Source organism: Canis aureus, chromosome 19, assembly GCF_053574225.1.
Source record: "Canis aureus isolate CA01 chromosome 19, VMU_Caureus_v.1.0, whole genome shotgun sequence".
Classification (NCBI taxonomy): domain Eukaryota; kingdom Metazoa; phylum Chordata; class Mammalia; order Carnivora; family Canidae; genus Canis; species Canis aureus.
Genome location: NC_135629.1, coordinates 43,033,958 through 43,045,977, shown reverse-complemented (window position 1 = coordinate 43,045,977; position 12,020 = coordinate 43,033,958). Strand labels below are relative to the sequence as shown.

Genomic DNA, 12,020 nt, shown 5'->3' with positions numbered 1-12,020 from the left:
ACCCAAGCCAAAGGCAGATGCTTAACCAACTGAGTCACCCGGGTGCCCCTGGAATACATTTTCTCTCGAGGAAAATAAATGATTCAGAACCTCAAATTATCCCTAGGACTCTTCATACACAATAGCCAGGATTAAACTAAAGCTATGAGAAAAAAATAAAGGTGACAGAAAGACCCTCAAAGGAAATGCAGACATTAAAATAAAATAACTGAAATTAATAAAAGTTCAGGAAGGTATCTCACATGATGGGAGAATTTCAGCAGAGAATCTGAAGTGGTAAAAATTAATCCAATGGAAATTCTACAACTGAAAATATAACTGAAGTTAAGAGCTCAATAAATGGATTCAACAGCAGTTTAGAACAGCTAAAGGGAGATTAGTGAACTGCAAGGTAAGTCAGAAAACATCCAGACAGAGGCAGAGAGGAGCAGCAGTCAGGAAATACAAACAAGAACGTGAAAGACCCATGGGACGTGGCAGAAAGATCCAGGTAATGAGAGTCCCAGAAGCAGTATTTAAAGAGATAATAACAAAACGTCACAAAATAAGTAGAAAACATCAAGCCATATGCAAACTAAAGAAACACTAGCAACTCCAAAGATGAGCACACCTAGGCAAATCATTTACACACTACTAAACACCAAGGACAAAAAGAAATTCTTAGACACCTGACCATCAAAGGAATACGTACAATGGACAGCTGACTTCTCCACACAAATCATGGAAACCATAAGACAATGGGTAATGGATAAGATTTATAGGTAATGCCAACAGTAGTTAGAATGCCACACCAGAATGATAAATCTAGATAAAACAGCCTTCAAAGAGGGACGCCTGGGTGGCTTTGTGGTTGAGTGTCTGCCTTTGGCACAGGTTGTGATCCTGGGGTCCTGGGATCAAGTCCCGCATCAGGCTCTCCACGGGGAGCCTGCTTCTTCCTCTGCCTATGTCTCTGCCTCTTTCTATGTGTATCTCATGAATAAATAAATAAAATCTTAACAAAAGCAAAGAGGGGTGCCTGGCTGGCTCAGCTGGTTAAGGGTCAGATGCTTGGTTTCAGCTCGTGTCATGATCTCAGGATTGTAGGACTGATCCCTGCATTAGGCTTTGCGCTCAGTGGGAAGCCCGCTTGGGATTCTCTCTCCCCTCTTCTTCTGGCCACCCCTTCATCCCTTGCTCACACTCTCTCTGTCTCTCAAATAAATCTTTAAAAAAAAATTAGCCTTCAAAGAAAAACTTGGTCAGAAGAAGAAAAGTTGGCAAAATTGGTTATCAGGAAATCTGTACTTTCAGAAATATTAAAGGGAGTACTTTTGACAGAAGGAAAATGACCTGAGAGGAGCACTGAATTGCAAGAAGGAACGAAGTGCATCAGAAAGAGTTAATATGCAGGGAAACCTGAAAGAATACTGACTGTACAAAACAATCATAACGACTTCTGGGATTTAAAATGCAGCAGCAGGGGTGCCTGGGTGACTCAGTTAAGTGTCTGACTCTTGACCTCAGCTTAGGTCTTGATCTCAGGGTCATGAGATCAAGCCCCATGTTGGGCTTCATGCTAGGCAGGGAGCCAACTTTAAATAAATAAGCAAATGAGTAAGTAAGTAAAAAGAAAAGAAAATGCAGCATCTGTCAATGGCACAGAAGACAGGAGGAGTGAATGGTGCGAAAATGTTCTGAGGTCCTGGCTGCACAAGAAATCGTATGGTGTTACTTTTTTTTTCTTTTAAATAGCCTCCATGTGCAATGTGGGGCTTGAACTCATGACTCCAAGATTGAGAGTTGGAGGCTCTACTGACTAAGCCAAGCAGGTGCAAATGCCCTGGGCCACCCCCAGTCCCCTCCATGTGGGCAGCCATCGTCTAAGCTGAGCCTGCTATCTCTCCCATGGAGCATGGGCAGACACAGAGGTTACCTGTGTACCCTCACCTTTACCCTCTCTGATTCAGGACCCCTAGAGTCCCCTAAACAAGACTAAGTCTCTTAACAAGACTTAGTGCTGGTCTCATTCCTTATTAGTCCCCACAGCCTGCTTTCCAATAAAGTATCCCCGGGGTCACTGCCAGCCCTGTCTGCTACCCACTTTCTTGCCCCTTAGGCTTCAAGAGTGAGCTCAACAAGATGGTACTGTGGGCAGCCCAAAGATCGCCACCCACCCCCAAGACATGGCTGACTGCTCCTCTCCCGTGTTCCCTCTTTGTCCTACGTGCCCCTCTACCCAGCAGCCCTCAGACCCCACGCATGTGGCCCCTTCATGGCTGTCCTGCACACCCCATCCTATAAGCTCCTAGAGTCCCAGCCCCAGTACTTAGCTACCAGCAGACACCTGCCTCCAGCTCAGTAGAGGAGTTCACAGAGGGTGTGTGATGGGCAGCCTGGGGCTCTCTCGGCTTTTTAATGCTCAGGAACACAATACCGGAAGCAAAGAATTTGTGCCTAGAAGATTCACAGAAGGCAGGAATGTGGCCGGGTCAGGGCAGCCAACTCCTAAGTGCCTTCTGTTGTCTCTGTAGCAAAGCAGCAGAGTGATGTCCTGGTTCACATCCTGAGACTCCTGAAACTGCAGGAACGATTTTTTCTATCTTCTGTCCTCCACTTCCCACCCTCAGGTCTCTGAGGAGACCTAGCAAGTGCCTGAGCAGGTTCAGTGGCTGCTGTGAGGTCTCCCTCAAGGGCAGCTTGCAGGGACTCCCAGGCGTGAGCTGCCAGGGAGACCACTGGGAAATCACCCAAAACTGTCTTCCCACCTTCCACATGTGCCACTCGGGGGCAGGGGAAGGAGAAAGTTGATATTCTCTGTAAAATATGAAACTCTACCCAGAAATAAAGTTCTAGAATGTCCAAGTGAAAGAAGTGTCCAGATGATCTGGTCCAACCCCTTCACTGGTGAACAGGCCTCAGAGAAACCCTGCTGCTCACAGAGGCTTCCTAGCCCTGGTCTGCTGTGCCCTCACCTGTGCTGTCAGCCTTACCCTCAGGGACATAAGCCCCTCTCTCTCGGCCCTGCCCTAGGCCCCTGGAAAGAGGCTTGGCCAGGGCAGGCCCACCCCACCCAACTACCTCTGTCCCTCCTGCCAGCAAGGTTCCTCCAGGACCGGAGAGAGGACTGTCTGAAGCTCTCTGCCAGTAATGGAGCACAGAGAAAGCCAAGCCCAGCACAGGCCTATGAGGTCCTGGAGGTCAAGCACCGGCTGGAGACAGCAGCTCTGACCATAGACGGCTTTCAGTTTGCACATCCAGGGTACGGAGACACGGGGCTCTTCCTGGGACACACAACCCCCCCTTAACAACATTGTGTGCTTCAGGCTCTGCACACACACACTCACCCCCATGTCTCCAACATAAACAAGGCCTTGTTTGTTGCTGCCAGAGGCCAGACCCAGGGGGCTCGTGAAAACAAGGTGACAGGCAACTATCCAAATGGTGTGCACAAGTGCTCCAGAGGCTGGTCGTCACTTCTTTCAAGGCAGATTAGAGCATTCAAACCCCATGACCTGATAAGCCTGCTCTGGGGAAATTATACCAAAGAAATAATAACAAAACAGGGTCAAACAAAACAAAATGTTCCACACTGAAATGTTTCTGGTAGCATAATCTGTAACAGCCCTGGGGCAGACACTTCTGGCAGAGTCCCCCAGAGAGGCTGCAAGCACCCTTCTAGACAACTGCCAAGATGGGAGTGGGGGGGATGGTCCAGTTCAGGACAGCGCAATCAGAACACCTGGAAATCTCTCTACAAGTAAAGCACGAGATCAGTATGAAACACAGACAGGACACAGGCTCTGGTGATGTTTTTGTCAGTGGTTGCTCAACACTTTCAATCCGGATACTTGATGGCTGGCTTAAGAGCAAATGAAGCTTTTAAAGAGGCCAGCAGCTTTCCCACTCACAGACAGAAGTCGCTGTACTTTAGCTGTCCCCCTAAAGGGTAACTCTGGCCACACTATAGAGACAGGGTACAGATGTAGGGCAAACTTCCTCCCCTCCTGTCTAGCCAGCTCTAATTCCACCCTGCCAAACCACCCCAGGCCTCCTGTCCTACTGACAAACAGAGAGGATGTGGCATAAGAACTGACCACGTGCTGGACAGGGCCACACCGCGTGGACAGAGCCTCCCAAGTGACCCCTGGCAAACACCTCCTCCGAGGGCTTCAGGGAAAGGGATGGGAGCTCCTGCATCCTCTGGACCTGATGTCCTGCCCTCCCCCGGCCCCGCCACCTCCCTCTTCCTAAAGTACAGGCTGAGACGAATGGGACAATGTTTCCTTCCCGCTAGGGACACCCTCCATACCCTGCCTCTCAGGACTACCCTTCAAGGTAAGGTGGTTACTGACATTTTCCCAATGCAGAAAATGACACAGTCCTGAGAAATTCACGCATGTGCCCAAGGTCTCGGAGTGAGGGAAAAGCCAGGGGCAGAATCCAAACCCGGGTCTCTGGCCTTGAGGTAGACCCCGGGCCACCTCACTAAGCACCTTAGGGACCTGCCGACATGTGGAAGAGTGAAGGCTCTCTGACAGCATGCCCGGAGGCCTGCCCAGGGCTGCAGGTGGATCAGCCAGCGCTCTGGGCCCTCGGTGTTCCCGGAGGAAAAAATCATGCTGGGCATCCCCTCATCTTCCCACTGTGGTGTCTGGCCTACAGCGCCATTCTTGAAACTCCTCCTCCCTCCCCGCTTCCCAGCCCTCAGAACCCTCCCTGAGCCCCTCATACCACAGTGGGTTACAGGTGTTAGAGGATGAAGGGGCTTTAGAAATCTAGAACAGAAAGGCAGTCATGCCTCTGCCTTAAAAAAAGGGGAAGTCAGAAGCACCAGAGCTGGCTGGGGGTGAGATCCACATGGGAGCCCCACCAAGACAGATCAACAGCTATGGCCACCCACATTCACCCAACTGTGTCAGCCCCGGGCCTGGAGCGTACTCAGGAGCACTGAGTGAGAGCTAGCTACACTGGTAGTCACCACTAGGGTGGAATGGTGACTGCTGAACCAAGCTGATGTCATGGATCTGCGAGTGTGCTGGTACACGGACACCGTCCTGGGGACCCAACTCACAGACGAGAGAGGGCTTGGCATTTGCCAGCCACTAGGGTTTGGGCACCAGGCCAGGCATGGGCTGGGCCTCAGCTGGGGTGGGACATCTCTTCACATGGAGTTGGAGAACTGGTTTTCCAACCCAGAGAGGAGGGCTGGTGGCCCAGTTTCTTGGACAACAGTATGTGGCACCCATTACAGGGTGAGCCACTGTCCCTGAATGGTGACTGCTCCAGCTGGGTACACACCTTAATCCAAAGCCGAAGGGAGGTGGTAGCTGTGGGGGCTGAGGGTTTGAGGCTTGCTTGTTGAGGCACTTAACAAGACACGCTCCCCTGCCCCATGCCTGACAGGGTGTGCAACTCCTCCCCTCTCCTCCCACCTGGCATGGTGGCCATGACTGTCAGCCACAGGCCCTACCCTAGACACCCTTCCATGGCACATGTATTAGCTGACTGCCATCAGGAGGAACTGACTGAGGGCTTAAAAAAACAGAAGCAGCTGACAGAAATGCCCCTTTCTGGGGGCCAGGGTTCCAGGACCACAAGATTGTGTCTTATGGAGGGGGTCAGCAAGGGACTGTGTGAGAGATGAGTCATGGGTGCCCCTCAGAGTTAGCTACAGGAAGGGCTGACTGGAAGAGGACAGATCCAGCCCAGAGGACATGAAGGGCCCTTTTGGGAATGCAAACACCTCTCTACTTCCCACAGACCCTGGCTTGGGCTGGGCCACCCTCAAGGGACCGAGTCCCCACCCCAATGGGGATGTGGTTGTCTGGGGACAGGGTAGGATTTATCCTGGGGAGAGCAGTACAGATTTTAAGGAATTTTGATCTACAGATTCCATGCAATTCCAATCAAAATCCTGGCAAGCTTTTTTATAGATATTAATAAGCCAACTAAAGTTTATAAGAAAGGCCAAAGGAACCAGAACAGACAAGATTCTGAAAAGGGTTCTTAGGCAAATGGGCAGGAGCAGAGGCAGAGAGGAAGCTGGAGAATTCTCCAGCACGGCTGGCGAGGGGGCGAGGCCCTGGGGGGCCTGCCTCCCATTCTGCTGGGTTTGCCCATCTCCTCAGCCACATGCCCTGGCCCCAAGCTGCATCTGCAAAACGATGCCACCCAACTGTCTCGCTGAAGATGACCTGTACCAAGGACGGGAGGCTCCACAAAGGACCTAATGATTCCTTCCCTGGCTGCATGTACTCACTCCTTTCCTCATCCACTGATGAGACATGTTGCTGTCTCCCCAACAACTGCCCTATCTGCAAGTTAGCACAGCCTGCGTGAAAGTTCCGCCTTCTCCACGTCTGTCTGGAGTCCTTCAGCTCTCTCAGGAGGGCTTAAAAGCTTCTCCTTTCTGCACAGAGCCCAGCATGAGCCCAGTAAAAAGTGGTGGTATTTGCAGTGCTCCTCAGGGAAGCAAGTGCTGTTCTTCTCCCCATCTTTCAGTTGAAGCTACTCAGGTGAGGCTCCCCGAGGAACGAGGCTTGCCAGGGCCAGGAGGCTGGTAACCAGTAGGACTGGTCTCTCGGCCCGAGCTGCTTCCAGGTCCCCAGCTCTCTCCATGTGCCTAGCTCCCTACAATGTTGGGCCCTGCTGCACAAGGAACCGTCATGACGTTTCTTATTTCTGTTCAGTCCTGGCCATGTAAACCAAAGTGCCTGACGATGAACTAATGAACACCAACAGAACACCCAGGCTACCTCCACAAGCCCGTGCAGTGCCTGCGGGGCCGCTGCATGACATCTCCCTCCCCGCTCTGGTCACTTGTACGGAGCCCGGGCTGGGGTTTCTAAGCCGTGGGTCAGAGGGTGTCTGTCCATGCCTCCCCAACAAGATGTCACCCTCACACACACAGACCTTCTCACCCTGCAGCTGCTTCACACCTCTGAGCCTTCTCTGCCCAAATCCTACCCATTGAGATTTCAGACCCAACTCAAGAGGAATGTTCTCCCTGAGGTCTTATCTGCTGCTCTTGGCTGAAGGCTGCCCCAAGTGGGTCCTGCAATCCTCTCAGGACACTTCAGAAGGGCAGGTGCCCACACAGGTACCCACCTGGCATCTGGGCTCAGTGTGGGTTGACCTGGACTGAAGCAGACTGTACTTACCTCCCAGGAGCCAAGGAAGCCAAGATGCCCACTGGTCACTGGCCTCAGTGGTCATCCCTAGCCACCCCTCACCTCAGGGGAGCTGGAAGGCTGTCTCTTTATCCCTACTGGCAAAGGGGGTCATGGCAGGGGCTGTGGCTAGGGGCTCCATGGAGCCAGCTCCCAAGACATAAGCATCCTTCTGGGAGTCCCTTTCAAGATCTGGGATACAGATGAGGAGAAAGGTCCCCTCTTTCCTCACACAGACACAGATTCTGCTGCCTTGTGCTCTTTCTGGCAAGCCCATAACCAAGCCCTAGACCCTGCAGTGTGGGGTTAAACCCACAAGGGACTGGCCACTTGGAACAGGGACTGAGGCTCTGCCTTCCTGAAGAACCCAGGCAAAGCCTTTGCTCTACGGCTGTTCAAGTTAGGGGAGACTACTTTTCCTGGGGGGCACAATTCCACTCCCAGCTAAGGCCAGGCATCCTGACAACCACGGCAGTGACTGATAGCAGAGGGATGGCCACACAGAAGCCAAGCTCATGATGAGCAAGGTAGAACTGTCCTGCCTCAGAGGAGGTGGACTCAGAGAAAAGTGGAAGAACGGGCTGAGCTGAAGCAGAACCCCAATGCAGTGTCCCTCATGTTTCATCCCTGGGCTGCTAGGAGCAAAGAACAGGGGGCCCCCTGCCCTTGCTCAGCCCAGTGGGCTCAGCAGGGGATTTCAGAGGGGTTCTCGAGCTTCACCACAAATGACTCGTTAAGCTCCGGAAGGTAGGGATGCCTGGGTGGCTCAATGGTTGAGCATCTGCCTTCGGCTCAGGAGGTGATCCTGGGTCCCAAGATTGAGTCCCACAGGCTCCCTCCCTGCAGGCAGCCTGCTTCTCCCTCTGCCTGTGTCTCTGCCTCTCTGGGTTTCTCATGAATAAATAAAATCTTAAAAAACAAAAACAAAAACCCAGAAGGTGAATGCAGGGGGAATGGGGACTCTTATCCAGAGCTCGCGAGTAGGAACCTGGAGCTTTATATACCCTTCTTTTTCACACGGTTTCTGTTATGAAATCCCTCAGGCACACAGAAAAATTCAGAGAACACAACACAACACTTGTAATCCCTTCCTCCAGAGTCAACAAAAGTAACATTGCTGATTCTGAGACAGGTTTGTTCCTCCTCCCCCTCCTCCCTTTTTATTTAAGAAATCCAGTGTTGTAGCCGGCTGAAGCCTTCCCTAATCCTCCCAGCTTCCCCGGGCTTTCCCAGCAGCTGATCTCCATGTGCTGTTCACATTTCTGTAGCTTCCACTTCACTGCCCTTGACCTCCTCCCACACACTTGCTTTTCTGTTCAGTCTGTCGCCCTGTAGACAGTGTCAGCTCCATGAGGGCAGGGGCTGTGTTTGGTCCACCGTCACCTCCCAGACCAGGAGTGATGCCCTGGGCAAACCAGCCAACCAGCCAAGTCAGGACTTGTTGAGTGAATAACACCTCTATCATCATGTGGGCTTCTTCATTTGATATAAATGCTCTTGCCCTGACTGTTTTCAATTCTGAAGCCTGCTCTTTCCTCCATCAACACCTTGTTTGAGATTCAATCACACACTTCAACAAGTAAGGATTCAACTGCCCAACCTAGCCACCTGCTAACCAATGACCCTTCTCTTTCTCATCAAGGAGAAAGCGGATGAGAGCAGGGACCTCCCAGCAAAACGAAGACAGCCCAGAAATCAGGACTCAAGGCCGAGACCCCAAGTAAGAATAAACCAGAAGAAAATCAAAACGTTCCCTCAGCAGGTACACAGTGTCCCACAGAACTGGGGAAACTATGCAGGTATCCACCCCCAAATCACACAAGTGGGGTCACTCAGCAAAAGAGCAGTGACCTGGCCTTCATCTCTGTCACTAGTGAGGGCCCCTAGAGGTGCCAGTGGAGGGGGCCAGGCCCAACCAGAAAGCACAGAGCCTGCCACTAGGGTGGTAAGGGTCCCAGCACCACCACTGAGCATCACTTATACCTCTCAGCACAGAGCTGTTCGCATTGCTGATAAAAAGCGAGGTGGCAAGAACCACACAGGGCTGCCCGTGAAGACCGTGTGAACCCACTCTGTAAACTGCCAAGTCATACAAGCGCATGCCCCATGGATTTGAAAAAGCCCCATTTCGTTTGGGATCAGCTTCTGATGAGGGGCCTGCACCCGGGGAGGTTCCACTCACCGTGGTGAAGACAAGACAAGGCTGTGGCATCAAGAAGTCCTGCTCCTTCTCCAGGGAGGGTCCCCTGCTGTGCCCCCTCAAAGCACAGTCCGCCCAGGTAAGTTTGCTTAGGACATCAAGATTCACTACCCCGAGTGAGCAGGTACCTTCAAGCCCAGTGCCTGAAGGAAACTGTTCAGGACAGGGAACACCAAGGGGACCATTCAGAAACCAAGTCTGATTCCAAGCACAGTTCCCCAGCTACCCTTGTGGCCCTAGCGCAAGGCTGGAGGAGGAGGACATGGGATCCCCAACTCTGGCCATGGAAGTGCTGTGCAGACATGAAGGTTCTCCCCAGCTCACGAAGACCAACCACATGGCTCCCGCCTGCCCCACCCCTGGGATGTACAAATGTTTCCCAGGTATTTTTGATGCAAAGCAGCACCCAAGCTATATGGAGGTGCCAGCCATCCAGACGGGACGGGGACAGGGGGCAGACTGTGTGCCCACAACCACAGGGCAGAGCACCGTGTTCGGGCAACTGAAGTTGACTGGACCAGGTGACAGGAGCTGGCAGGAGAGAAACATGCTCCCTGATCTCCCAGGAGGGGCATGGGGAGCACAGACAGGGAGGAGGAAGCAGAGGCCTCTGAGCCCAGCTCTGTATGAAGACCAGCCTCTGAAGTGGAGATAAGAGGAAGGAGGAGAGGACAAGGAATCCAGGCTGAGACAGCAGCAGAGAGGCCGCTGCCAAGAGATGCTGAAGGGCCAGAGGGGTGATGGGGAACCAGGAGGGGTCGGGTGGCCCAGGCGGAGCACACAAGCCACACATGGTCTGGACCTGATTTTGCAGGTGCCGGGGAACCACGCCACACAAGAGGTTTTGAGAAGAGGGATAAGCCATATGGGAGTCAGGAAGGAAATGCTGGTGGCCAGGTCAAAGCCAGCAGGTCAGTGGAGGAAAGGGGGCAGAGAAGGCTCGGGTGTGGGGGAAGGGCGAGCTTTTTCAAGGCAGCCACAGCATGAGTGGGGGAGGCACGGGGGCAGAGGCTGTGACAGAGGTGGATGACATGGAGGTGAACACAGGCCTTACCTGTGCTTCTCGCCTTCCTCCTCCCCTTCTCTGAGCTGCTTGGTCTTGGGCTCCCCATCTTCCTTGTCCTACAAAGGGAGGGAGAAAACCACTTGCTCAGATGGATGCTCCTACTTTCAGTTCTTGATGCCCAGGGAGCTGGTGAAAAAAGGAACAGCTCAGGAGCCACCCACCCTGGCACAACACTGAAGCCTCGTGCCCCAAGCCTTCAACTCCCCCGCTACCCACCCCACCCCCAAAATTTAACAACTGGTGCCCCCAGCCCAGGCCAGACACACAGTGGTGGCCCTCAGAGAATGCTAGCAGAAGCTAGAAGGATTTAGTGGTGAGAAACAGGTGATCAGTGCCAGAGGGTTCCCTTCATGGGTCTGCATGAGGCCACCCCCTGAGCTGGGATGGGCAGTCGCCAGCAACCAAGCTGGGGCAAAAGCTCCCTGCTGACTCCCCTCCCATGCCAGAGGCCTCTCCAGAAACACCTATTTATTTACCTTAAGGGCTAGCATAACTCAAACTAGAACCGGGCTTATAATAATATATTCAGGGGATAGAGGTAAGGGGATTTAGTTTGAAGTCTCTATGGGAAAAATTTCTTCTAAATGTCTTTTCTTTGTCTTCCTCCTGCCTCCCATCTCTTTATAAGGCTAGAGAAGCTATGTTCACCTCAAACCTGACACTGTATACTTGTTCTCCAGACACATCAGGGGCCACAACAAAGGATACCACCATGCTGCTTCCACCTGCAGAAGCAAGTGTCTTCCCAAGCTTTCTTCCTTACTCTGTAGGATCAGACTGGCCCTGGGGACAGATGGACATGCAGGGTATGTGCACATGTATGTGCTCAATTGCATGACCATGTTCTCAGTCCTGAGGCACCCCCATGGTCTTTGTGCATGCCAGGGCTGGTCCTCCAGAGGGTGTCACTGTGCACTGCATTACCAGCAGCAACGTGCCTTTGGCCATCTCACTGAAGCAGTATTCTGAGACATCAGTAAGGTGCTGCCACAGGGAGGCCACTATGACATAAGAAATAGCTAGAAAAAGAAAGAAAAGAAAGAAAAGAAAAGAAATAAAAGAAAAGAAAGGAAAGAAAGGAAAGAAAAGAAAGAAAAGAAAGAAAAGAAAGAGCTAGAGGGGTGCCTGGCTGGCTCAGTTGGAGGAGCATATGACTCTTGATCTCAGGGTCGTGAGTTTGAACTGCCTGTTGGGTGTAGAGATTACTAAAACAAAAAACAAAACTAAAAAAAAAAAAAAGTTGCTATTTGCAACAACATGGACGACAGAGCTAGATGGTATTATGCTAAGAGAAATAAGTCAATCACAGAAAAACAAATGCTATATGATTTCATTCATATACGGAATTTAAGAAACAAAACATAAGAACATAGGGGAAGGGAAGGAATAATAAAATATGTTGAAAACAGAGAGGGAGGCAAAACCATAAGAGACTCTTAACTTTAGGAAACAAACTGAGAATTGCTGGGTGCAGGGGGGGAAGATTGCTGGGGGATGGGATAACTGGGTGATGGGCATTAAAGAGGGCACCTGATGGGATGAGCACTGGGTGTTATATACAACTGATGAATCAATGAACTCTAACCTCTGAAATTAATAATAC

At 51.7% G+C, this 12,020-nt stretch overlaps 1 protein-coding gene across 1 annotated transcript in view; it reads right to left on the bottom strand.

Annotated features, from left to right (window-relative positions):
• CCDC12 (coiled-coil domain containing 12) overlaps positions 1-12,020 on the bottom strand; it is a 54,736-nt gene that overhangs the window by 10,255 nt on the left and 32,461 nt on the right. Inside the window, exon 2 of the mRNA XM_077859134.1 lies at positions 10,406-10,473. Coding sequence (XP_077715260.1) covers positions 10,406-10,473 — 68 coding nt within the window. The remainder of the gene's footprint in view (positions 1-10,405; positions 10,474-12,020) is intronic.